This window comes from Drosophila subpulchrella, chromosome 3R (genome assembly GCF_014743375.2).
Source record: "Drosophila subpulchrella strain 33 F10 #4 breed RU33 chromosome 3R, RU_Dsub_v1.1 Primary Assembly, whole genome shotgun sequence".
NCBI classification, from domain to species: Eukaryota; Metazoa; Arthropoda; class Insecta; order Diptera; family Drosophilidae; genus Drosophila; species Drosophila subpulchrella.
In genome coordinates, this window is record NC_050609.1 from 9,628,255 (window position 1) to 9,652,460 (window position 24,206).

At 46.1% G+C, this 24,206-nt stretch overlaps 9 protein-coding genes across 12 annotated transcripts; 6 read left to right on the top strand and 3 right to left on the bottom strand.

Annotated features, from left to right (window-relative positions):
- The first annotated feature begins 189 nt into the window (after positions 1-189).
- LOC119563345 lies at positions 190-2,482 on the top strand. The gene is made up of 3 exons (XM_037876692.1): positions 190-501; positions 678-876; positions 1,449-2,482. The coding sequence occupies exons 1-3, from the start codon at positions 444-446 to the stop codon at positions 2,401-2,403; spliced, it is 1,212 nt and encodes a 403-aa protein (XP_037732620.1). The 5' UTR covers positions 190-443; the 3' UTR covers positions 2,404-2,482.
- Positions 2,483-2,647: 165 nt separating this feature from the next.
- LOC119561747 (DNA-directed RNA polymerase II subunit RPB7) lies at positions 2,648-3,559 on the top strand. The gene is made up of 4 exons (XM_037875230.1): positions 2,648-2,766; positions 2,823-3,143; positions 3,207-3,344; positions 3,401-3,559. Exons 1-4 carry the CDS (start codon positions 2,755-2,757, stop codon positions 3,449-3,451), a joined length of 522 nt encoding a protein of 173 aa, XP_037731158.1. The 5' UTR covers positions 2,648-2,754; the 3' UTR covers positions 3,452-3,559.
- Positions 3,516-6,590, bottom strand: LOC119561740 (small G protein signaling modulator 3 homolog). Its single transcript, XM_037875223.1, has 3 exons — positions 6,388-6,590; positions 5,788-6,310; positions 3,516-5,731 (listed from the first exon to the last, which is right to left on the bottom strand). The coding sequence occupies exons 1-3, from the start codon at positions 6,451-6,453 to the stop codon at positions 3,906-3,908; spliced, it is 2,415 nt and encodes an 804-aa protein (XP_037731151.1). The 5' UTR covers positions 6,454-6,590; the 3' UTR covers positions 3,516-3,905.
- A 403-nt stretch (positions 6,591-6,993) lies between these two features.
- Positions 6,994-11,094, top strand: LOC119559925 (trafficking protein particle complex subunit 10). Of its 2 annotated transcripts, XM_037873132.1 has the most exons (7): positions 6,994-7,105; positions 7,159-7,382; positions 7,440-9,440; positions 9,504-10,118; positions 10,169-10,511; positions 10,601-10,606; positions 10,756-11,094. In XM_037873132.1, the coding sequence occupies exons 1-7, from the start codon at positions 7,081-7,083 to the stop codon at positions 10,983-10,985; spliced, it is 3,444 nt and encodes a 1,147-aa protein (XP_037729060.1). In that variant the 5' UTR covers positions 6,994-7,080; the 3' UTR covers positions 10,986-11,094. The 2 variants fall into 2 exon arrangements, with proteins under 2 accessions (XP_037729060.1, XP_037729068.1); XM_037873140.1 differs by lacking the exon at positions 10,601-10,606.
- Positions 10,899-11,888, bottom strand: LOC119559939 (thialysine N-epsilon-acetyltransferase). 2 transcript variants are annotated; one of them, XM_037873152.1, is made up of 5 exons: positions 11,747-11,888; positions 11,635-11,686; positions 11,502-11,577; positions 11,113-11,421; positions 10,899-11,036 (listed from the first exon to the last, which is right to left on the bottom strand). In XM_037873152.1, exons 1-5 carry the CDS (start codon positions 11,819-11,821, stop codon positions 10,979-10,981), a joined length of 570 nt encoding a protein of 189 aa, XP_037729080.1. In that variant the 5' UTR covers positions 11,822-11,888; the 3' UTR covers positions 10,899-10,978. The 2 variants fall into 2 exon arrangements, with proteins under 2 accessions (XP_037729080.1, XP_037729090.1); XM_037873162.1 differs by having other exon boundaries at positions 11,018-11,421.
- Positions 11,889-12,253: 365 nt separating this feature from the next.
- Positions 12,254-14,728, top strand: LOC119559380 (zinc finger protein 583). Its single transcript, XM_037872435.1, has 3 exons — positions 12,254-12,411; positions 12,475-13,618; positions 13,680-14,728. Exons 1-3 carry the CDS (start codon positions 12,292-12,294, stop codon positions 14,339-14,341), a joined length of 1,926 nt encoding a protein of 641 aa, XP_037728363.1. The 5' UTR covers positions 12,254-12,291; the 3' UTR covers positions 14,342-14,728.
- LOC119559387 (MAU2 chromatid cohesion factor homolog) lies at positions 14,608-16,801 on the bottom strand. The gene is made up of 2 exons (XM_037872448.1): positions 15,298-16,801; positions 14,608-15,230 (listed from the first exon to the last, which is right to left on the bottom strand). The coding sequence occupies exons 1-2, from the start codon at positions 16,713-16,715 to the stop codon at positions 14,750-14,752; spliced, it is 1,899 nt and encodes a 632-aa protein (XP_037728376.1). The 5' UTR covers positions 16,716-16,801; the 3' UTR covers positions 14,608-14,749.
- A 494-nt stretch (positions 16,802-17,295) lies between these two features.
- LOC119563276 (serine protease inhibitor 88Ea) lies at positions 17,296-19,746 on the top strand. Its single transcript, XM_037876599.1, has 3 exons — positions 17,296-17,438; positions 18,184-19,177; positions 19,281-19,746. The coding sequence occupies exons 2-3, from the start codon at positions 18,197-18,199 to the stop codon at positions 19,566-19,568; spliced, it is 1,269 nt and encodes a 422-aa protein (XP_037732527.1). The 5' UTR covers positions 17,296-17,438; positions 18,184-18,196; the 3' UTR covers positions 19,569-19,746.
- Positions 19,747-20,105: 359 nt separating this feature from the next.
- Positions 20,106-24,177, top strand: LOC119551056 (serine protease inhibitor 88Ea). Of its 2 annotated transcripts, none has more exons than XM_037860187.1 (3): positions 20,106-20,248; positions 22,700-23,700; positions 23,765-24,177. In XM_037860187.1, exons 2-3 carry the CDS (start codon positions 22,711-22,713, stop codon positions 24,059-24,061), a joined length of 1,287 nt encoding a protein of 428 aa, XP_037716115.1. In that variant the 5' UTR covers positions 20,106-20,248; positions 22,700-22,710; the 3' UTR covers positions 24,062-24,177. The 2 variants fall into 2 exon arrangements, with proteins under 2 accessions (XP_037716115.1, XP_037716108.1); XM_037860180.1 differs by lacking the exon at positions 20,106-20,248 and adding an exon at positions 20,518-20,668.
- The last annotated feature ends 29 nt before the right edge of the window (positions 24,178-24,206 follow it).

The window sequence follows — 24,206 nt, forward strand, 5'->3', positions numbered from 1 at the left end:
TTAAACTTTGAATGGTACCTGGCAAAAAAATTTCTTTATTGCCCATATCTGTCTCGTCCATAAATATAATTTTTTTATTTTAATTAATGAATATAGAAAGTTTAAAAAGCGCGCTTACTTTTGGTACGATTTTTTTTTGTGAAATGGTATATTTTAACGGTTGCAGCTGCTGTCACACTAAATTGCATAAACAAAAGTTTACTATATTCGTTATCAGCTTTAATGGTTCGAAACCAGTTTCCGCGCCAATGACCGGCTTACAATTACTATTTGTTGATGCTTCCGCGGCAGTTGCAGTTCAGTTCCCTGGCCGCAGCGACGAGGGGAAGCCGTGAATCATAGCCTTTGCAATTCTCCCCATTGTGTGTGTAAAATGTTTTTGCACATAACGAGCTCAACTGGTGTATTCGCTAAATAGTTTAACAAGCAATAATTGAGACGACATGCAGGTTTCTGGATCGAACAGTAGCAGCTTGTCCGAAATGCCCGAGTGTGAGACGTGTAAGTGCACAGTGGATATGTGGTTTCAATTGGCTAAGCTAAGCGGGCTCAAAGAAAAACTTTCTCTCTTGGCACGCCGACGATTTTGTTTGTCTCTTCTTTCTTCTTTCATTTGTGCGTGAATCTGAATTTGGCCCTCAAGCTCGTTTTCTTCCATCGCTTTGATCACTTTCCAGGGGACAGTGGGAAAATGCAGTCAGCGGAGCAAACCAAAGATGGGCATAATGCAGCGGAGGGCGGCTCCAAGGAACAGCTCCCGAATCTGGAGGACCCAGAGGTCTATCTGGAGCACCTGCTCAAGGACGGCAGCCAGGAGGGCGACAGCGGGGCGGAGCTGGAACTACCTTCATGGTACGATGAGCAGCTTTTCAGGCGGTAAGTTGCGTGACTTATTGTTCAATGGATTTAGACTTTAAGTCGTACGATTATGGCATTTACAATTTGTATTATGGAAGTTGATTATAATGATTAATAATGATTCATCATTTTCCATCCATTGAATCTCATTTCATTTATCATAAGTTTGTTTACTCATCTCCAACTATGTTTATAAAGCTAACTTACGATTAAATTCCATAAGCTAAATAATGTGTTTGTGCACTAACAGCTATGAACTTCAGATTGTAAACCATCATTGGTTTTCCAATTTGATTTTAAAGTATTTAATAAGTAAAATAACTAAAATGATTCAATTTTATAAGCTTAATAAAACCCGATCCTGGAAATTTCTGATCCATAATTGGTTTTCCAATTTGTTTTTAAAGTATTTAAAAAAAACAAATAACAAAAATTACGCTTTTCTATAAAACATTTTTAGGTTGATTATAGAAACTTCTTTAAAATGTATAGATATAAGTTTAAAATGCGAAGATATAAATAATACTTATTGTCTATGTATGTATGAATTTCAATATATCTATCTAATTTGTATTCCCCTTTTTGCGCAGTGGTCAGACTTACTTCAGCAAGTATCGCTTTGTGATGAATGCTGGAATGCTGACAGGTCTAGTTGCGGTGCTGGCTGTTCCCTCGATTCTCCGGGTGCTTTCGTGCACTCGCCAATCCTCCACAGCGTTCACCGCCTACCGTCGCTATGTGCGCACTATTTTCCACACGCAAGCCTGGTATAACTTCAATATTGCTGACCGTGGGAGCCGGTTCTGGACCAGCATTGCGGCAGTGAGAAAAGCACACAGCCGCTCCAGTCACGCCTGTGCCCGCAGAGGAGCTGGCCAGATCACCCAAAAGGACTTGGCCCTGACCCAGTTCGGATTCATTGGCTTTATTACGATGGGGGCCCATCGCATAAAGTTGAATGACCAGGACTTTCTAGAGGCCACCACGCACATGTGGCGTGTTCTGGGCCATCTGCTGGGCATCAAGGAAGAGTACAATATCTGCGGAAAAAACTGGGCCGAGTCAAAGCTTCGCTTGGACATTGTGATGCGAAAGGTTTACGAACCGGCATTGGCAAACACCGGCGACGATTTCTACCACATGACGGTGGCCCTGATCAACGGTCTGTGGCATATGAACACTATGTTCTCCGTGGACGCCAACATATTCTTCGCCAAGCGACTGGCCTGCGTCAAAGGCTACGAGTACTACAGCTTCGATCATGAGAACGGTGTGCAGCAGGATCCCGAGCAGAAGATGTACTATTACGACATGGGATGGTGGGATCGATTTATCGTCAGCTACGGCCTGTTTATTGTAACCTACCTGCACAGGTACGCCCTGGTGCGGTGGTACTTCAATTTCCGCGTCTGGCTGGTGGACGTGATGACCTATTACTTGCCCTACGTCGCCATTTGGAAGTTTGGCTTAAAGTCCGCTTATGTACGGATCTTCCGGAAAGGAGGTGAGGCCCAAGACTTTTCATTGGGCTTTAAAGATGATTAGATTGTGTTGTTTTGTGAGATTTAGTATGTACTTGTATGTAAATTATCAATAAAAACGCAAGACGCTTAGTGACAAAAAGGCTGTTGATAATTGTTAATTTGTATTTAATTAATAGTATCCTATACCTTTTAACAATATTAGCTTGTAAACCCTTACATACGTAAAATTGGATTTTTTATGCCTGTTACTTTCCAATTTGGATTTTTAAAATTCCCGCCCTTACCATTATTGGCGGTAAATTTCCTCGATTTTGGTTTATTCGCTTCGCCAAGTTTGGTCACACAATCAGGCGGCGTCTTTTACTTTTCCGGCTGTTTATTTTAGTTTTTAGCTAAATAACCACTATTAGGCATGTTTTACCACGTGAGTACATCTGTTTTGGAGTCCGGGTAAAAGTCACTAACCCTCCTCCACCGTAGATATCGCTGGAGCACGAGATCCTTCTGCATCCACGCTACTTTGGCCCGCAGCTGCTGGAGACCGTGAAGCAGAAGCTCTACTCCGAGGTGGAGGGCACCTGCACGGGAAAGTATGGATTCGTGATAGCGGTCACGACGATAGACCAGATCGGATCCGGAGTCATCCAGCCGGGCCAGGGATTCGTGGTTTATCCGGTGAAGTACAAAGCCATCGTCTTCCGGCCCTTTAAGGGCGAAGTGCTGGACGCGGTGGTCAAGCAGATCAACAAAGTGGGCATGTTTGCGGAAATCGGTCCGCTTTCCTGCTTCATTTCGCATCATGTGGGTGAAATTACATTATTATCGTCACGGAATCATGCAATACTAACGTGTAAACTCCTTTAGTCTATTCCCGCTGACATGCAATTCTGTCCTAATGGTAATCCCCCCTGTTACAAGAGCAAAGATGAGGATGTGGTCATCTCCGGAGAGGATAAAATACGGCTTAAGATTGTGGGAACCCGAGTGGACGCCACAGGCATCGTAAGTTTCATCCTATAAACCAAGTTTTTCGCATCTCAAAGTTACTTTTCTTTTAGTTCGCCATTGGCACCTTGATGGACGACTACTTGGGATTGGTGTGCAACTAAAAACTTCCGGTTTGGGTACAATTTAAATATATATATTAAACTTTAATGAAATGCATTTAGACAGTTAAACATCTATGTGTATATAGTAATAAATATGAATGTACTTTATAAGATTTGATTTCCATTTAAAGGTACGTTACATTTGTAATTTAGTAGATTGGTGTGGTCTAGGTTTTATAATAATGGATGGACACTAAGTAAACAAACGGCTCGAGCTATACATAGGGCGATTTAAAGTAATAGTAATAGTTACAGCTAAAGATCGTTATGATAAAGCACTTAAGTTAGGCGTACGACAACAAAGAAGTACTAAAAAAAAGCGGATGCTAGCTACTACGATTCAAACGATTGCGATTGCACTTGGAAATGAAAGAAACGACAGGGAGAAATGAGATATTAGATACGCGGTTGATTGCCAACGATTCTGGAACTCTGTACAAGGCGGGAGCGATCTTCACAAATCCCACGAGAAGAGATGGTGCTTCACTAGCATGTCCCGCACTCCGTCTTTGAGCGGCTGCGACTCCTTGCCGCGCTTTGGCGGCAGTTCCCAGTCGGGGTTGAGGTTGAAAGCAAACTGCGAGAGAATCCGAAGCTCGCACTTGATCTGCACCCAGCCGGGTGAGTCGATGAAGCTCCACGAGTGGTACCACTTCTGTACGACCTCCTGGCAGGCGCAAAGCACCTCTAGCCAGAGATGCAGAACCTGTTCGTTGAGGCCCAGGCAGATGAGCGAGCGCAGCTTGACGTCCATCTGGGCGTGGGCATCGTCGTGCGTCTGATTGATGGCCTGGACGCAACGATAGAGCAGCTCCTCGGGCGTCAGCACCTTGCCATCCTCATCCAGTCGATACGTCTTGCACAGCACTAGACGGCTGTACACCGACTCGAAGTCTTTCTCCACCTCCCGGGTGGCCGCTTCTTCGATGTACAGCCACGGATGGATGGGTCCGCCCAGAAACGTGGGACGCTTCATGCCATGCTCCAGGAAGGCCTTGATGGCCGGCGCCAAAGTTCCCCGCACCAGGTCCGTCACTGTCTCCGAAATGGCATCATCTCCCGCCGAAGTGTACAGCTTGCTCCGCTCGTCCAGCAGTTCAACAAACTTGGCCGGAAACCAACCACGCAGTCCGTTAAGTTCGCCCACCCAGCAGTGCTCGTCCTTTTGGCTGATGATCGTAATGATGTCGTTCCGCCGAAAGCCCAACTCATCGTCATCGTGACGCTCAAAGTCGTGCAAGGCCTTGGCCCGTCGCTTCCGCGTCCTTGCCACATTGATGAAGTTCTCGTGGTCCTTGGCATGCGACTCGGTGCTGTAGTTGGCAGTCAGCTGGATATGGCCGGACAGCTTGGGCTCAATGGTGATGAAATGGCGACCCACTTTGAGAATAGCCTCTCTTAGGTCCACCAAGATCTCGGTTTGCCGTATGTTCTTGTTCTTCAACTGATCCCCATCGCTGGCGTCGCCGCGGAAGAGAAAGGCCTCCAGGATGGATTTGCTTTTGCGCACCTGTCTCCGGGCTAGCTGCTGCTTGGGAAGATTAGGGGCAGCCTCGGGGTTTCCTATCTGGTGGCCTTGATCCGCCATGAGATAGGCCAGGTGGCGCCGACGATGGGTGTCGATTACCGTCTGGCTAAGCGAGCCGCCCACTTCCAGAGCCTGGCGGAATAGCACTTCGACGTCGGTGACTTCGCCGGGAATGTCTGAGAGCGAATTGAAAATCTGTGCGGAGTTCTCGAGGTGCTTTAGATCCTGCTCCTTCACCTTAAGCATGCCCAGCGTCAACTGAAACAGCACGATGGAGCCCTCGTAGAAGAACCAATCCCAGATACGCACTAGGATCTTCATATGCACTACGTTGGCGAACAGGGTGAGGAACCAATGCAGCGTGATCAGCGACAGCTCGATGTCGTGCTTTCGCAAGGACTCGTCCACGCTGCTCAGGTAATTGGCTATGAGCGTTTGCATCACGCGCTGATCAGCTTGGATGCCCAGCAGAGTGGAGCTGTAGTAGGAAGCTGGCAGCAGATCCTCCACAATGGTGGCCATCATCCAAAAGGCGTTCTCCTCCTCCATGAAAAGCAGCAGACAAGCCACGATCACTCCGGTTCCCTGGCAATAACCGATGTCTGGGAAAAGCCACGCGATGCCCCTTAGGATTCTGCGAAGGCGTGGAATGCCCGTTCCGTTCGGATTGCTGAAACAGGCATTGGTTGGCAGGATGCGCAGAAGATCCTTCTCAATCTGCTTCGAAGTCATCAGCTGATCATTGCTAGAGGCTAATATGAGGGAATTTTTATATTATTTAAATTATCTATATTCGTGAAGCTCCTACCCTTGACTATATCATGGTAGCTGGTCTCGCTCTTCTGCTTCTTGGCCAGCGCTCCAGACAGGCGCATCCACATCTGGGCACGCAGGGTGTGAGGAATACCCTGGCGGACCATGTTGCGCAGCTTTTCGGTGCGTGGTAGCATCACATCCACATGCTCCCAGCTGAGCTCCGTGGCCTCCTTGTTGTGGGAGAACTCCAGGTGGGCGATCCACTGCAGCCGTTGCTGGGCGTCCTCCACAAAAGGTATGCTGAGCAATTTGTTGGAGCTCTGCTCCGGTCCGTCCTCCTCCTCCACCCGGAATCCGAACTCATCGAAGCGGTACTCTGGTTGGTCATTTGGGCCGGAGGCCAGCTCAGCACCGCCGCCCAACTTGGCCAGAATTTCCTGCGGCCACATTGAGGCGGTTAGGGCTGAGAATGGCCCCCCGGGATTCGGACGCAGGCCATCGGCCACACTCAGTTCCTCCATCATGGGGGGCAGCTCGCCCAGATCGTCTTCCGAGCCGAGGTTCTGTAGTTTGCGCTGTTGGCAGTGCAAAGGTGGAACGATAAATATTAATTACCATGATAAGCAATCTTTTCTGGTCAATTTGCACCCACCGTATGCTCTTCACGGCCCACGTAACCCTCGTGGTCGCGGCCAAAGATGCTCCTGGCCATGTCCATGGTGGGGCTAGCTAGTCTCCAGCCGTGTCCTGGTCGAGCATTCAGTGAAAGTGTCTCGCGAGTGTCTTTTGTTGGCGTGTTACGCACAAATATTATTTCTGCATTGTTTCCAATTGGACTGCCAAACCTGATTTCACTATCAGCTGTTCGATAGGCGACGGTGGGTGGTATCGATTTTTAACCAAGCCAAAGAAGACAGGGGTGCGGCGAAGGGGGATGAGTCCCTAAAAATATTGATTATAAAAATAATAGCTTAAACTTAAATTAAAACAAATATAAAAGGCCATTTTGTTTAATTTCACTTAGCATAGTATTTTAAACCCCCTTAAAATTTTCTGGGCTACGTCATTGGTCAGGGCTGCTAAGGAAACACCTGTTGAATGCTTAGAAATAGCTCAAACCTGTAATATTTAATTGTTGTATCACATTTAATAATTGTTTAAGTCCCCTAGGCTTTATTAAAAATATTTTTAATTGTTTTAAATTTAAAATTCCTCTCCCCCGATAACTGATAACAGAAATTCAAAGACAATCGATTCTCACGCCCTTGCTTTTTAATCAGCTGTTTTGGCCAATTGTTGGGTGGCTTTCGTTTGTCCAATGAAATAAACAAAAAATACAAAAACAATGCAGATAAAACCCATAATTACTTGTGAGTTGTAATCAATTTCGATAAGCATTTAATCTTAATGATTTTACACACAGATTCCGGCTCGTGCCCGCTGTTCCGCTCGCTGGAGTCCCAGATCCTGAACGCCATTCCCCTGGACACCTGCGAGTGGCGACGCACTTTCCAACGCCCCACGAAACACGTTCGCCTGGAGGCCCAGACCCAGCAGTTCAATGTGGCGGCCTTGGAGAAGTACAAGCAGGGTGACTGGAGCATCTTGGAGCACCCAATCCTGCACATCTTCGTCACCGAGTGCAATGTGGGTTGGCAAATGGTCAAGGAATCCCTTAATCACCTTTAATAAACTATCTTCCAGGACGTGGACACCTACAAGGGAACCATCAGGGAGGAGATCGACACCTGGCTAAAGATACTCACCAGCTATGGCATCTCAGACTGGATGATTCTGTTGGTGGAGACACTGGACATGCGAAAGACAAAGAATTTTATGCCACGCACGACTGTCCTGGACAAGATACGCTTGGACTTTGGAAGCAAGAACGACGACCGCTGCATATCAGTCCTTAACCCAGCCAAGTTCGAACAGAAGTCCACCGAGTCCTTCCGCTGCCTGGTGCAGCGCATCCGCTTCCTTATGCTCACCAGCTACAATCGCAACATTGTCAAGTACGAGGAGCTCTTACGGAGCAAGCGCGAGAAGCGTAATGTGGATGGCTGGGACTTTCGCCAGTACTTCTTCATGCAGGAGGACTTGGCACTGATCTTCGAAAAGCTGGAACTGCCGACCGAGGCGCTGATACAGTACGATGAGCTGGACGCCATGTTCTCGCAGTTCATCACCCACACTGGCCTCAACGAGAAGCAGCAGTGGCTGAGCCACTTTCGCCGGCCGTTGGACGCATTCCATGGCATTTGCCTAACCAGACCGGACAGGTTCGAAATGCGGAACAAGATCCGCGACGAGGGCGTTTCATTGCTGGAATTCCGCAACTATCTGTTCGAACGACAAGCCTATCTACTGCTCACTTGCAACGACATTCCGGAGATCGCAAAGAGGCTTCTTAACTTTCTCTTCTCTACCTTGCACGAGGTGGAATTCATTAAGCTGGAGTGCCAGGAGGGAGCTCTTTGGTGCTGGGAATTCGTCTGCGCCCTGGAGGTTCTGCAGCTATGCGAACAAGCCATGGAACCCAACGAGGTTACCTGTTTCCAGCACTGCGCTCCTATCTGGAACTTGGCCAAAGACAAGCTATATGAACTGGGCAAATTATGTGGTCTTCTGCCCGGCTTTACGCCCACTTCAGAGCAGCTGCACATAGTGGTGCAGCTGTCGTCGGGAATAGGAGATACCCCGCCCGAGCAGCATCAATTCCTCCAGGCTACACCTCAGCTCCGGGAACGTTCTCCTAATCGCAAGCCCAAAAAATCGGCTGCCGAACAGTTAAAGGAGGCCTTGGGATCCAATCAAGCCTTCCAGAAGCTTTACTTGGAGCTTGCGGAGCTCGCAATCAGTACGTACAAGCATGTCACCCGTTTGCGATCAGCCCGTTTAGTGGGCCTAGATCTGGGAAACTTCTATTGTGCCCTAAACGAACCGCACAAGGCTGTTGGCTTCTTCACGGATCTTCTCAGGGAACTGAAGGCGGAGAACTGGCACACGCTGAGCTCCCAGACGCTGCTTGAACTGGCCAACTGCTACCGCAAGATGGGCGACTCACTGGCCTACACCAAGACCTGCAGCTCCATCTCGTGTTGTGCAGAGCTGGAAACTTTGGTGCGAACCTTCTACTTCGACGAGTTTCTCAAGTCGCTGAAAACCCTGAAGACTACACTTTCGGCTCAACCGTCCATGGAGAATGCCAACTTTTGTGTGCTCGAAGATCACTTTCGCGTCCTGGACATCGAGGTTGTTAACCAAAAACCCATTATACAGGATGATTATATCCTGGTGCAGCTGAAAGTGGAGAGTCTTTATCCGCGTGGGATCGTGGCTGAAAACATCAAGCTGTGCTATGAGTTACAGGCGGCCCCTCTGGAACTGGCCATGGAGAATGTTAGCCTGAATGCCTCTCCCTCTGCGGTGAAGGTCAAGGAGTCCACTTCCCGCTTGAAGGTTTCCCTTCAGCTAGTCTACAAACAGGACAATCGACTTCATTCTGCCGATGTGGCTTGCGACATGCCCAAGACAAATCAACCCGTTCGACGCACCAGCAGCACCAAGCGGAAGCTCTCGCCTAGTGTCCAGGCGGACTTCACCAACTTTGTGCAGGCGGAGAACATTGCCCTTCAACCGGGCGTAAACTTAGTCGAGCTCAAAGCAAAGGCCACTCGAGTGGGCAGCTGGCAATTCAAACAGGTGGGTCACATTGTATGCACTTTTGGCCAATATATTAATATTTTTATATATCTTTATCTATAGCTCTGCGTTAGCATGTCCAGTCTTGAGTTCCTGTCGGAGCAGCTGCCGTTCACGCCTCCCAGCTTTGAGATCAGCACCAAGCCTGCGAGTGCTTCACTAGAGTTCAAGACCCTGATAGCTGGTATAGTGCAGCCTATCAACTTAAATGTTTCCGGTGGCAGTTTCATCTTTCCGCCCGATGCCAAGATCACACTGCGTTGCTCCAAGAATCTACGCATACGTCTGGCGCCGAATACGTCGGATGAAGCAGCGTATAATGATGATACATCTTTTGAGAGTCTGCTTCAGGTGCCGCTGGTGCAATTCAAATCGTTCGAAGAGCGCAAGATTCCACTAGAGGTGCTTACGGATATGCCGGGCCGAAAGGTTTCCAAGCATCATGAGCATCACATTGCGCTTAGTTGCCCATGGTCGCGAACTGAGCTACCTATCCCTGTTGACTTTCAACCAGCCATGGAGGCCACTTGCCGGCTGCACACGTGCGGCACTCAAAAGTTCCTACAGGTGATCATGAAGGGCCTGGATGCGCATCTACTTTTGCAGCATGCTCAGGTCAAGTGCGACGTCCCCGGGGTACAACTGTTGGACCTTAATCCAGAGCCTCATCAGCCCATCGTAAGGGAAAATTGATTGTATTACATATATTCTAATGGCTTGTCTTTTAGGAAATCTACAAATCCCTGACTGTCACTTTTTTGTATGAGATCCAAGTGGAGCCCCTAAAAACAGAGCACGAACTGCCCGTCGTCAAAGTGCACTTTGTAATCAAGTATGCCCCCCTATCGCAACCGAGTGTGTGGAGAACCTACGGATGTGCCTTCGATCTGGTGGACTACACAACTCTCTTCAAGCTGCAAGCGCAGCTGGAACCCAATGAGCTGTGCCGCCTGCGCACGGTGTGCAACATGAACCTGAAGATCACCAAGGTCCACGAGAACCCCTACACGGATCTCATGTACGAGGTACTCAATGACCAGAATCTTTGGGCCGTTTGCGGTCGCTCAGCGGGTGAGTTGGAGTCTTTTTACTTTTCTGCCTGTCTTTGCTTATGATTTAATTCTGATTTTTCTACACACGATTCACTTTTGCATTATAAGATATGGGTAAGTTCTCTGGTGTAGGAAACACGTAGCACTAACTAGATATGCCCTTGCTTTTAATTGGAAACATTTAACACAACATAAATTTGCTTAACTTTGACGATCTTACTTTTGTGATTTGTTGGCTAATGTTTTGCTACTAAACCTTCCAGGTGTCGTGTCCATGAAAGACGTTGACAGTCACTCCATATCCCTGGATGTGATGCCGTTGAGCACCGGATTCCTGCCTATGCCCAGCATCCGACTGTCCAAGTACACTGCCGGAGGGAAGAGCAAGACCGATGCCCACTCCAAGGTGCATCCCTTTCCGCCCGGACAGGTGTACAACTCCACGAAGAGCATGCAGATCCATGTCATAGCCAGCGTGGCCGGGGATCAGTGAGAAGCCAAATAGAATATAACATAATTGCAATGTACTCGTAGCATATATGGCCTATGGTCAAGTATTATTAATTATTTATCTTTCTACCATAAAGTAGTAAAAATTTAAAGTGGATTTTAATTAAGACCTTGTTAGATCCTGGGCCAATTTGGCCAGCTGCTGCTCTTCAACGCGGTAGTAGTGCCAGCCCTCTTTGGCCGTCAAATCTACGGCTCCAAGGCTTTCGTAGAACTTGCGGGCGGGGTTCCACTCCAGCACATTAAATTCAAGACGCGGGCATTTAAGCTCTACGGCACGGGCGGAAACCTCCAGAAAGATCCGCTTACCGGCTCCGCGCTTTCTGTGCTCTGGGCGCACGTAGATGTCCTCCACGAAAAAGTAGCGACCCTGCCAAGTGGAGTAGGCCTTGTAGCAAATGGAGTAGCCAATCGCCTGGCTAGGAAAGTGGGTATATGCATATATATGCATAATTAATATTTCTTCCTTTTACCTTAAGCAATTTTATTTAGAACTCACCTTATAGCATTATCTATAAGCACATAGACTTCACAATATTCGGGGCCACCAGTTAGTCCTGCATCTCTTCTAAGATCTTACGGGAAGAACATATTTAAGTTGATTATACTAGTTTTAAAATAATATTACTTACCAGCCTCGGTTAGCTGTGGACCGTTGCTCATTTTCTCAAAGTCGGCCAGTTCCTGCAATAAATTCAAAAGCCTTATTAAAATGTATCAAATGAGAACTTTAATAGTCTCAACCTGAATCATAGAGAGCACATCTTTTATATCTTCAGCTCGAGCGCGCCGAAATGTGAACTCCTCTGATTTCGACATAATTTCAATCTACAATAAGGTTTTGTTAATACTGATTGTGATTAAAAGAGCTTATCTTTATCAAGTACCTCAAATCTATAGAGATGAGCGATACTTTCGTGACAATGCTAAATCAAATTGAAAGCTAATATCGGTTGAAGTAAAAATTTGTTTTTTAAGTTTGAGTTTTTTAAAAAATTAAAATAAACTTAAATTATTTTCTAGAAGTCATAGTTTCATTTTAATTTTTATGTAACTTCATTTTGTTTTTGGAAACTATTACTTTTGGCTGTAAAATTCAATATCCTAGCATCCAATGCAATTCTTTAAAATTATTTTTGAAATAAAAATTAAACCGCCACCAGCGATAGAGGTGTGACCAGGTGCATTTTATGTAAATCGGTATATTTTGTGAAGAGAACTGCAGTCATACCGCTTATCTTTAATTATTATTTTGTTGTTTTTATGAGAGATTGAGATTGCGTCGCGATATGGATGTGGACAAGATTTGCTTGACTTGCCTGAGCTCGACGGAACCCTTTCTGTCCATTTACGACGGTGGATCGGGAAGCTGCCTGGCGGACATGATCCGGGATTTCACAAAAACCAAGGTATGCAAGGACCAAAACTAATCCGGATTTTCATGTTAATCAGGGTGATTTAACGCTTTTAAGCCCCGCCGCCACGATAATCTACCCCAGAAGGTGTGTCTGGGCTGCTTGAGTGAGATCTCAAGGTGCTACACCTTCAAGATCAAGTGCGAGAACTCCAGTCGCACCCTGCGCCAATTGCTGCCGAATGCCCTGCCCGAGGAGCCCGATAACAAAGTGTCCATCAGTGGTCCAGTCTCAACGGCGGATCAGGCGGTGCAGACCACCAGCTGGGAGCCCAGCAGATGCACTGCCTCCGTGCAAACAGATGCGGTGGCCACCACAGACGCCGAACAGAACACCAGCCTGGTCAAGTCCACGATTTCGGTGGACCTGGACTATGACGGCGAGGGAGAGGTCTTTGACTACGAGCTGCCGGATGAGCCCGTTGAGAAGACTACCAGTCTCATCTTGCAGGTTCAGGGCAGCTTGAAGGACGAAAAGCAAGTGGTGTTCACCCAAACCAATGTCATATACGAGGGGGATGACAACGAGCTGGAGCAACAGATCAGGGAGTGCAACCTGGCCATTTTCGAAGGAGTCGATAACGAAACGGAGGTCATCACAGTACCCGCTCCACAGGTGACCACCAGAAAGAGCGCTGCCAAGCTCTTGACGCAGCAGCACAGCGAAAAAGAAGGAAATCCTGAGAGTCCCAAAGAGGAAGCCGAGGAGGGAGAGAAACTGACCCAGCCGGCTAAAAGAGCCTCTCGCCGGCGGGCAGTGGTTAAGCAGCACGTGCAGGCCACGCCATCGCCAGAAGCAGCGTCTCCCTCCAAACAGCTACGGCTGGGAACACACCGCAAATCGCTGAATGCTGCCGCAGGAGCAACCACCGGTACAGTAAGCAGTGTGGGCACAGCATCAGGAGCAGCCGTCACACCTGAGCTAAAGTACCACTGCGATCGGTGCAATGCGGGCTTTGCACTGGAGAAATCCCTTATGATCCATAGACGCCAAAAGGGATGCATCAACCGCAACTTCAAGTGCAATGAGTGCGAAAAGGTCTTTGTGTCGCCGGATCATCTGGCAGAGCATCAGGCCAGTCATGGTGCTCACAATTGCCAGGAGTGCGGAATTCAGTGTGACTCCAAGGAGCAGCTGAGCAAGCACATGGTCCAGGGCCACAAGAGGAATCTGCGCAATCAGTGCACCGTCTGCCAGAAGGGTAAGCAAAAAGCGAACAAAGATTTGGCGGGAAACCTACTAAAGCGACTCTTAATTTGTAGTATTCACCATGCTATCAACGTTGCGTGACCACATGCGCATCCACACCGGTGAGAAACCCTTCTTATGCAATATCTGCGGAAAGAGCTTCACCCAGAACGCGAATCTGCGCCAGCACAAGCTGCGTCACTCGGAGACAAAGAGCTTCAAGTGCGAGCTGTGCCCGCACTCGTTCGTGACTAAGGCGGAGCTCGCCTCGCACGCCCGCACCCACACCGGTGACAAGCCCTTTGAGTGCGAGGTGTGCCTGGCCAGGTTTACCACCAGCTGCTCGCTGGCCAAGCACAAACGGAAGCACACCGGCGAACGGCCCTACGCCTGCGATCTGTGCCCCATGAGATTCACAGCCCTGAACGTACTCAAGAACCACCGAAGAACGCACACAGGTGAGCGGCCGTATGTTTGTCCCTTTTGCTCGAAGACCTTCACGCAACGGGGCGACTGCCAGATGCACCAGCGCACCCACCAAGGCGATCGTATTTACATTTGCCCGGTGTGCAACGAGGAGTTCAAGTCAATGCCCGACATGCGATCACATTTGGCCGGCCACGAGCAGCACGACAAACGCCTGGTACAATTCAACTTTCTTAGCAACAAGGAGAACGGAAGCGGAGCACTCGAGGAAGACTTAAATGAGATTACCGAGTCTGCACTTATGCTATAAGTAGATGTGGGAACCGTGCAATTAATGGGATGCGACTTTTAAACTCAATAGAAATATTGTAAAAAAAGTATCAAGACAATGTAGTCCCCGTTTAAGATCGACCTGACATACATATGTTATTTTATAGGAATGATTTTCTGCTTATCTATTAGATAAAGAAATGAGTAATTTACTCCCAAAGTCAAAAATGATATACTCTAAGGACACCTATTTTCCCTGTAAGCGAATCCCAGTTCAACCAAAATAACATCGCACAACACGTCCACTTACAATTCCTTCTTATCTTCCCCTTGGGAACACAGTTTATGACAAAATTCACAACTTTAGAACATCTTTAGTCTTAACTTAGTCGCTAGGTCGTAGATAAAAATAAAAGCTTAAATGGTACATTGCATCATCTTCTCATTGCTAGTAGAACTGACCGTACTGCCCCGCCGGCTGCATGGCTGCCGATGTGGAGGCGATGACGGCGACTGAGGGTGCGACGGAGGACTCGGGCAGGAGCAGGACGGCGGGTGCAGGCGGACCGCTCGTCACGGGCGGATCGCCCTGGAACCAGTTGACAAGCTCGTGGTGCGCACTTTGGACGCACTTCCGCTGGTCCGCAATCAGGTTCTCCGAGTATTTCACGTGGTTGGCATAAGCATCCTTTTCGTGTTGCACATCCTTTGACATACGATGCAGGTCCTTGAGTATTGCCGATCCCCACAGCTGGACGTGGATGTCGGGTATCTTGCTGGCCAGTTGCATGGCCGGCGTCACCATGTTCATGCTTTCCTTTGAGTTACCGATGCTGAGGAAGACGTGCGAGAGCAAAACCAACGAGCAGCTAGTCAGTCGATTGAGGTCTTCGGCGTTGGCCATCTTCAGGGTTTCACGCAGAAAGCGTCTGTGAAAGAAGATGATGAGAAGTATATAAAACATGACATCTAAAGAGGATTCCTAACACTACTCACTTGGCCTCGTGGAAGCTGTTTTTGTGAAAGGCGTGCAGGCCCTGGACGTAGTAGAAGCCGCCCATCAGCGCTTGGCTGCTGTACGTGTGCGTGTTTTCCGTGGATACGGCGTCCAGGATCTGTTTGAGGTCCGCTTCCCGCTTGGTACGCAGGTAAATGATCGCCAGGTTGAGGTTGGCAAAAAGCTTCAGGTCCCGCTCAGTGGTCTCACTCACGCACACGACGAACTGCCGCTCGGCGTGTTCGAAGAAGCTGGTGGACATGGAGTACAGACCGATGAGACAGTGCAGTTGGGCTGAGTGGCGTCGCAGCAGGCTGCGTTGCGGAGCCGCCAGGCAAACGTCTCTCGCGGCAGCTATTTCCCGAATGGCCAGTTCCCGGTTGCCCATCACCATGCGGCACATCACAATATGCTCCAGCAGGATCACTTTAAACACGGACAGGATAGGCTTGTCCTCCTGCTGCTTCAGCTTCTCAATCTGGGTAAGCGCCTTTTCCGTGTATTTCTGCGCCTTGTCCATGTAACCCGCCATCATGGAGTGCGACACGGTCACCAGGTACACGAGCACGTAAAGCTGCTCCTTGGGCAGCCACACGAACATCTCAAGCTGATTTGCGCCAAAAATCGCCTCGTCCGTTGGCCAATTTGGCGCCATTATCGTCTGTATGGACATCTGCAGCTGCTTCAGGCTGGGCTTCACCGTTTTCACCTGGCCCAATGCGAGGTAGTAGCACACCTGTAGCACCAGGAAGAACACCTTGAGGTACTCCTTCTGATGCGGATTGGGTATGTTGTTGTCAATGATCTGGCCGGCGGAATTGAGCAGGGCGAGCACATCGTTGGTCTTGCGCTCGATCATGAGGATCATGGCGCGGGAGAGCAGGAACAGCACTTTCAGGTACGTGGCGCTCGCCTCGTCGGCACTTTCCGCGCCCACGGCCAGCAGCTCGGAGGCCAGCGAGTACTCGCGGTCGCTGGCGTGGATTTGGGCCAGCTGGAGCAGTAGCTTGCAGTGCCAGTACACGTTTTGCTGCGAAAGTTCCACGGCTCGCCGCAGCATCGCCTTGGCCTGATGGGAGTTCAGGTCCGTCTGCAGATGCAGTTGGGCCAGCAAGGAAGCGGTGTCGAACTTAACATCGAAGTTGGGCAGCGGCTCGGATATGCTCCACGCCTTCTCCAGGTGCTGGCGCGCCAGATCGATGTTCTTGGTGTAGGCCATGAGGATCTGGCCCATCTGCAAGTGTGTCCGCGCCTCGACCTTCGAAGGCGGCATAAATGTGAAGAGCGCCTGAAGACATTGGATGCATCTCTTGATGTTGGGCGGCTGCGAGGTGCGGAAGTACTCCGCCAGGCCGAGGAGCGATATGTAGCAGGCATCCTGGGACGCCGCCGTCGACGTGCTGGCCAATGCACTCATTTCGGACCGCGGAGGATTCGTTTTGTTTATCGCGTAATTTTGTTGTCAATTCGCGACTGTGCTCGGTGGCGGTGGTGTTGGTCAGGGGTGGCACTAGTGGTGGCACAAGCGGCGGTTATCGGTCATCAGTCACGGTTTTGTAGTGACGGCTGTGGCATCACTAGAACGTGATCGGTAATCGTTTAAGTTCAAAACTACTGAGATGTTTTACGTTATATAATCGAAATAAATAATAATAAATTCACGAAATTTAGTGTAAAAGGAAATAATAGCTATTCTTTAAATAACCTAGTACATATATGCCATATTTTCAAGGATGTCATTTCTACAAAATATTATAAACACTGGCTTAAGCTATTGAAAAAAAAATTTCTTACAGCGCATCAGCCAGTATTACATTTCTTGAATTGGAGACTAATTAAACGTTTTATTTAGTTGCGAAAAACCGGTAAAAAATATCGAAACTCATCAGCAAAAATAAACCATTTTGAATTTTTTCTTATTTCCTTCATAATCTGTTGTTTTAAAAATTGACCGCCTTTTTTTAGTGATGAACATTTTCTGTATTGCGCGAGGATCAGCTGTGTGCTGCCTATCGTCTCAAAAACAGAGCTTGGCTTGGACTTTTATTTGCCACATAATTGAGTTTAAGATTGCAAGTGCCGATGACCAGACGTCTTGAGTCTCTGAATTAAAAACATTTTGGTGCAACATTTGATAAAGGTAACAACTAGGGTTTATATTTACCTGTGACTTTAGTATCATCCTATCAGATATACCGATAGATCCAAGATCAACACACAAGAGCTTCCAACGAGTATTCAAACATACGTGTTCACAGTGCAATTTCTTATCAGTATGAACATATATATTTTCGTAAGAAAGCGAGATAATTATATAAAAAATGAAAGCCTAAGCCTTGAAGAAAGAGATTAATTTAACGATTATTCACCAAATATTTTATTTAGATACTGATAAAGACACGTGTCAATATAACAAAACATTGTATATTTCAAGCTTTCATTATAAAAATTATAAAATCAAGAATTAAAGCCAAATAAGAAAAAAAAACCAAAACAATTTAATGGATCTAAATTTTTTTTTTTTACTATTAAGATATGAAGTAATGATCTACAACGTTATAAATAAGATATCCATAAAAAGTTGTCAAACTTTCATAGGGAAATTCACGATGATCATATTTTTCTTCTCGTTATTGAAGTTTGATTTGGAAAAACCCAATGGTTATCTCCACATAAGCCTGGCGCTTAACGTAATCAGATACCTAATAAATTAAAAATGTTTGTGTGCATGGGGGCAAGGTTTAATTCATCATTGGAACGGAATTAAATAAGATTTGAGAGGTGCACGTAAACAAAAAATTTTTGCAAGAAGATATTTGCAATTTAACTTTGATTTAATTTTAACCTTAACTTCAAGCTCACTAATTTCTTACTTTAATTTCCAGCCACAGCTAAGAAATGCAAATTCTAAGCTTGGTCCTGCTGGGAATTTTCCCTGTACTGGCCCTGGCCGTCCTTAACACGCCAGACCAATCTTATGTAAATGGGTATCAGACAATATTTGAAGGGGAAAGGGACTTTTCCATTAGAATGATGCAACAGATCAGGAAAATCTATCCAAACGGAAACCTCTTCTTCTCACCGTTCAGCACCTACAACGCCCTGCTGATTGCCTATTTCGGATCCTCCAAAGAGACAGAGATGGAGCTGTACAATGTACTGAACCTAAAGTGGGCCTCCAAAAAGGAGCAGGTGCTCAGCGCTTACGTAGTGAATAAGGGACAACACCAAATGCGAGTTCGTCAAAGTCCCTTGGAACTCTCGTCTGTTAACCGAGTTTTCGTGGACAACAGTGTGCCGGTGTCCGAAAACTTTACGACCCTTCTATTCGATGAAATCGAGAAGATGGACTTTAGGTACCAATCAGGCAATGCACTATATGAAATAAACGAATGGATCGCCGAGAAAACGAATAACCAAATTCGAGACATGCTCAGTGCCGATCAGATCACTGCTAGGACCATGGTGGTCCTGGCCAACGCCGCCTACATGAAGGGCGAGTGGCTCAGTCAGTTTAAAGTGGAGAAGACCTCTGTGAAGCCCTTCTACATAAACAGATATGAGCGTACAATGGTTTCCATGATGCAACAGAGTGCCACCTTCAAGACGAACGACGATTCGCAGTTGCAAGCCCAAATTCTTAAACTGCCGTACCGCACACAATACAAGTCGAAGGACCCGCTCCAATCCAGGCCTGAGAACAAGTCCGATATCTCCATGGTGCTTATCCTACCGAGCTCGAGCGAAGTCAGTGTGGATGATATAATAAACCGATTGAATGCAGACAAACTTAAGAAGTTGGTTAAAGAGATATACGCGCGCGAGATGGAGGTGGAGCTGCCCAAGTTCCAGTTCGAGCAGCGTCTGCGATTGACTCCGGTAAGTTTACAAATGATTATGTATATTAAGAATCCATCTTGCTGTTTATCTGGTAATTTAACTTAACCAATTGTGTCTTACTAATCTGTTGTATTTTCTTTAGATCCTCGGCAGAATGGGCATAAGAACAATGTTCGAAAATCGTGCCACTTTTGAAGACTTGACCTCCGAGCACATTTCTATCGATGACGCCCTACACGTGGCCAAAATCAAGGTGGACGAGATGGGAAGCACCGCCGCGGCGGCCACCGTCCTCTTCTCCAGCCGATCGGCTAGGCAACCCGATCCCACCAAGTTCATCTGCGACCATCCGTTTTTGTTCCTCATCTATGATGAACGTGCAAATACGGTCTTATTCGCGGGCGTCTATAGCGACCCCAGACAAATGTAGCAGTAAAAGTAATTTGTTTTTATTGATTTAACAAAGTTTTTAAAGAAACTAATGGCCGTGTAGTCAATATTTCAAAATGTTTTTCTAATAAAATTTGCCATTCTCAAACCTAAATTCAGCATTTGTTAGAGGTAACATTTTTAAATGTTAAAAAAAAATAAAAGTGAATCAAAATAAATTCAATGTGTCCAAAAAAAAAGAAAGATTTTTTATGTTACAATCTTTTATTGTTGAACTATGTATTATATTCAAGGTCAATAATTCAAAAAAGCAGTTACTTGAGATTTACTTGTCGAAGTATACCTGTTATAAAATACTTTAAAAAAATAGTTTGACATTTATCACAAAAGATTCGTGACATAAACTCGATGGAGTCCAAAGAGTTTTACAAGCGGTTCGGATTTATTTGCGGAGATACCTTGAAGTCACTACTTTCTGAAACAAATAAAATACCTGTGGAAGCAACCCATTTCACGGGGTGACCGTTCAGGAGTTAATATCACCTGTTGGCTACCGATTACCGTCTATCGATATCAAAGCTGCGCTTGGAGTTAATAAGTCCTCTGTTGCTGTTCGGCATCTACTCAGTTCATAGTTTTATCCGCAGGTGAACAGACCTGCAGCCCGCCAATTTATAGTTATAGTGCGATTTCGGTGCTACTCGAAGCCCACACTCAAAGGTATTTCCCAGTGCTTGTCAAGTGTTTGTCCCAATTTGTTCAACTCCCCGGAGCTTCGTGACGAACCTTTAACAAATCGGGTTGATTTTCGCCTATTTCTGTAACACTAATCACCATGTAAACGATTGCACATACATATGTGTGTACATATGGATATGTATACTTGACGCACGCAATTTAAATGAGGCAGTGATTTACTCTATTTTTATTTGCGTAATTTTTGCAATAACAATGACTAATATTTATAATGCTTCCTTGAAACTTGATTAAAATAATGTCTTGCGCTTGGAGTTAATAAGACCCCTGTAGCTGTTCGGCATCTACTCAGTTCATAGTTTTATCCGCAGGCGAACAGACCTGCAGTCCGCCAATTTATAGTTATAGTGCGATTTCGGTGCTACTCGAAGCCCACACTCAAAGGTATTTCCCAGTGCTTGTCAAGTGTTTGTCCCAATTTGTTCAACTCCCCGGAGCTTCGTGACGAACATTTAACAAATCGGGTTGATTTTCGCCTATTTCTGTAACACTAATCAGCATGTAAACGATTGCACATATGTACATATGTGTGTACATATGGATATGTATACTTGACGCACGCAATTTAAATGAGGCAGTGATTTACTCTATTTTTTTATTTGCGGAATTTTTGCAATAAAAATGACTAATATTTATAATGTTTTCTTGAAACTTGATTAAAATAATCTCATGAGCGAGAACTCATAAGGTCCCCCAGCCTTGTCTTATAGAAATGAAGTATTTAATTTGGAAAAGTTTTTTCTTTTGCGAATAACCAGAAAAAATATGTTTTTTTATGAATAATGTAAACAAAACCGTCTTATCATTATCAAACACATTGTGTATTTACTAAATACTCAAGTTATTTTTTGTTTTTATTACGCACTTATGAATTCTAAAAAATAGGTTATTAAAGAGGAATTTAAATAAGAAATACCATTTATTGGTCATAAAAAAGGTATACTTCATGAAAAGAAATGTACTTGTTTTGAGACCATTTAAAAGAAATTATCGAATATTTTTTGAAGAGTTGCTTGGATTTAGAAAAAACTCCAAGTACTTTATTATTTCAAAACAATTGCTTAAGTTAAATAATAATAATAATAATGGGCAAGCCCGTTAATCCAAGTTCAATGCAGCTCAAAGTAGGCTGACATGTCCGCTTCCTATTAGTAAAAACTGGTTGTTTAATATTTTCGGGATCTCCCAAAAACGCCGCGCATGCGCAGAAACAAGCGTTACGTCTGTGGGGTAAAAAAATACAAGTAACACCAACAGAGGGCAATTACAAAATCGCCAATACAGGGTCAACAATGAGCGTACGCATTGAAATACGAAACGCCAACAATGTGTACCGTTTATGAATCATATACTATAGGTATACTTAGGTGCTGTCTGCCGGTGGGATCCGCAACCGGTTATTGGAAATGTTAATTTTGGGTTTTTTATTTTTACACAAAGCGCTTTTCAATGCCTGCGCCTGCAGTCAGTCACGCAACTGCGGACTTCGTCATCGCTCAGCTGGTGAAAAATGGCCCGATCGAGATAAAGCTCCCGATCTGTGGACGCTCTTTCATGCTCCGATGGATGCATATGGGTTCATTATGTTCGGATTGCGAATTTTGAGTGCAGAGCGGCGTAAACTTTCACTTTTATGTGCCGTGGCTGCAGAGATGTTGCAATGGTCGTCCGAAGATAACTAACGACTTGATGGACTGGAAAAGCTTTTCGGTGAATCAGCCTAAAGCGATACTCAACGAACCCACCTGCAAAATTCAATTTATTATTTGCTTAAGATCTATGAACGGATTAGCAAGGTCTTTTGATTAAAAATTTCAAATGTTGTGGTTACTATATGATTTTGCATTTTTCTAGATAAAAAAAAAACAAATCAGATTAAAATTCAATTTCTAAGGTTAACTTTGCCAGCCACTAATTGTTTTTTTTAAGCTTTACTACAAAGACAGAAATAATTTTCGCCTTATTTTTCTCCTGCGTTTTTAAACCAGAAAACTTATATAATTCGTTTCGGTAAGCAAAACGAATAGTAACTGCCTAATTACCTGAAATTCGCAATTCTAATTTTACTACTTCCATAATTAGTGAGGGTTTTTTATACAGAAATCACTCTGTTGTTTCTGAAAGCATTTTCTGACATTTTATTGTCATGACTCTGATGGATGGGAGCTTCATTAATTTGTCTTGCTCAAGTGCACGTTTGTAGCTTTTTCTTGTCTAATAAATTTATTGGGACTCACAAAAAAATTTAAAGATAAGCTGAGGATTCGATTCCAGTCACGAACCAAATGCAAAGCAAACGTTTCAAAAGCCGGCAGTACAAGGTCACCAAAATGAGGGGTCTAATACCTTTCAGCTACCTTTGAAATGATCATGTTGATGTTCAATAATTAATAAATTGTTTGTGCTTCCTTCAAGGTTTCTACAAAATGCATATCCTTAGTCTATCTGTGATGGTGGTGGTTCTGCCGGCCATCGCCTTGGCAGGTCTCTGTGATGTTGCGCCCGACGCCAACCTTCTGGATCAGCGGTTAAACCTCTACAAGGGCCAACAGAACTTCGCAGTGTCCATGCTGGATGCGATCCGTCAGAGCACTCCCAACGAGAACGTCTTCTTCTCGCCGTACAGCACCTACCACGCGATGCTCCTTGCCTATTTCGGATCCACCGGAGAGACGGAGAAGGAGCTGGCCAAGGTGCTGCATCTGGATTGGGCTGACTCAAAGGAGGTGGTGCGCAGCGCCTTTGTCCTGGAGAAGAAGAACCGCAAGGAGCGACAGAGCAATATGCCTTTGGAGTTCTCCTCAGCAGACCGCATTTTCTTCGCCAATGATCTCCATCTGACCGACTGTGCACAGACGCGCCTGGCCGAGGAAATCAGGCAGCTGGACTTTAAGAACCAACCCGAGGAGTCGCGCAAGGAGATCAACGACTGGATTGCCAAGGAAACCCATGACCAAATACGCAACATGCTCAGTGCCGATGAGATCACTCCGCGCACTCGGTTGGTCCTGGCCAACGCCGCTTATCTGAAGGGTCAGTGGCTCAGCCAGTTCAAGACGGAGAAGACAGCTCCAATGCCCTTCTACACCTCCCCCTCAAACTTCTCGCTGGTGTCCATGATGCAGCAGAAGGGCACGTTCCTACTGAACGTCGACGAGCAGCTCCGCGCCCACGTCTTGCAGCTTCCCTACCGCACTGTCTTCGAGTCGCAGGAGAAGGAGGACAGCTTGCCAGATGAGAACTCGGACATCTCCATGGTGCTCATCTTGCCGCCATTCAACAGCAATTCTCTGGAAGATGTGCTTTCCCGGCTGAATGCCGACAGCCTGGATGAGTCGCTCAAGCAGGCCATGCCCCGCGAAATTGAAGTGTCGCTGCCCAAGTTCGAGTTCGAGCAGCGCCTGGAATTGAACCCTGTAAGAATACATTTCAAGACTTCATAGCTTATTTATATCTTACCCACTCTAATCTCTTCTTTAGATCCTTGCCAAAATGGGAATCAAGAAAATGTTTGACCAGTCCACCGCCACCTTTGACGATCTGACCTCCGAGACGATCTCCATCGGTGACTCCAAGCACGTGGCCAAGATCAAGGTGGACGAGGAGGGCAGCACTGCGGCGGCGGCCACAGTCCTCTTCACATACCGCTCGGCCAGGCCCGTGGAACCCGCCAAGTTCGAGTGCAATCATCCGTTCCTGTTCGTCATCTACGATCGGACCTCCAGAGCAATTCTCTTTACGGGCATCTATCGCGATCCCAAAACAGTTAAGCAGTAAATGAGAGGTTTTGCGTCTTCGCAATTAACCTAACCAAATTATTTTTCGACTGTTAATGAAACTGTAAACTTTATAACATACTTTAACGATAATAAATTATGCCTATAACAAGAAAACTGTGGATTTTATTCACCAAGAGAAGCTC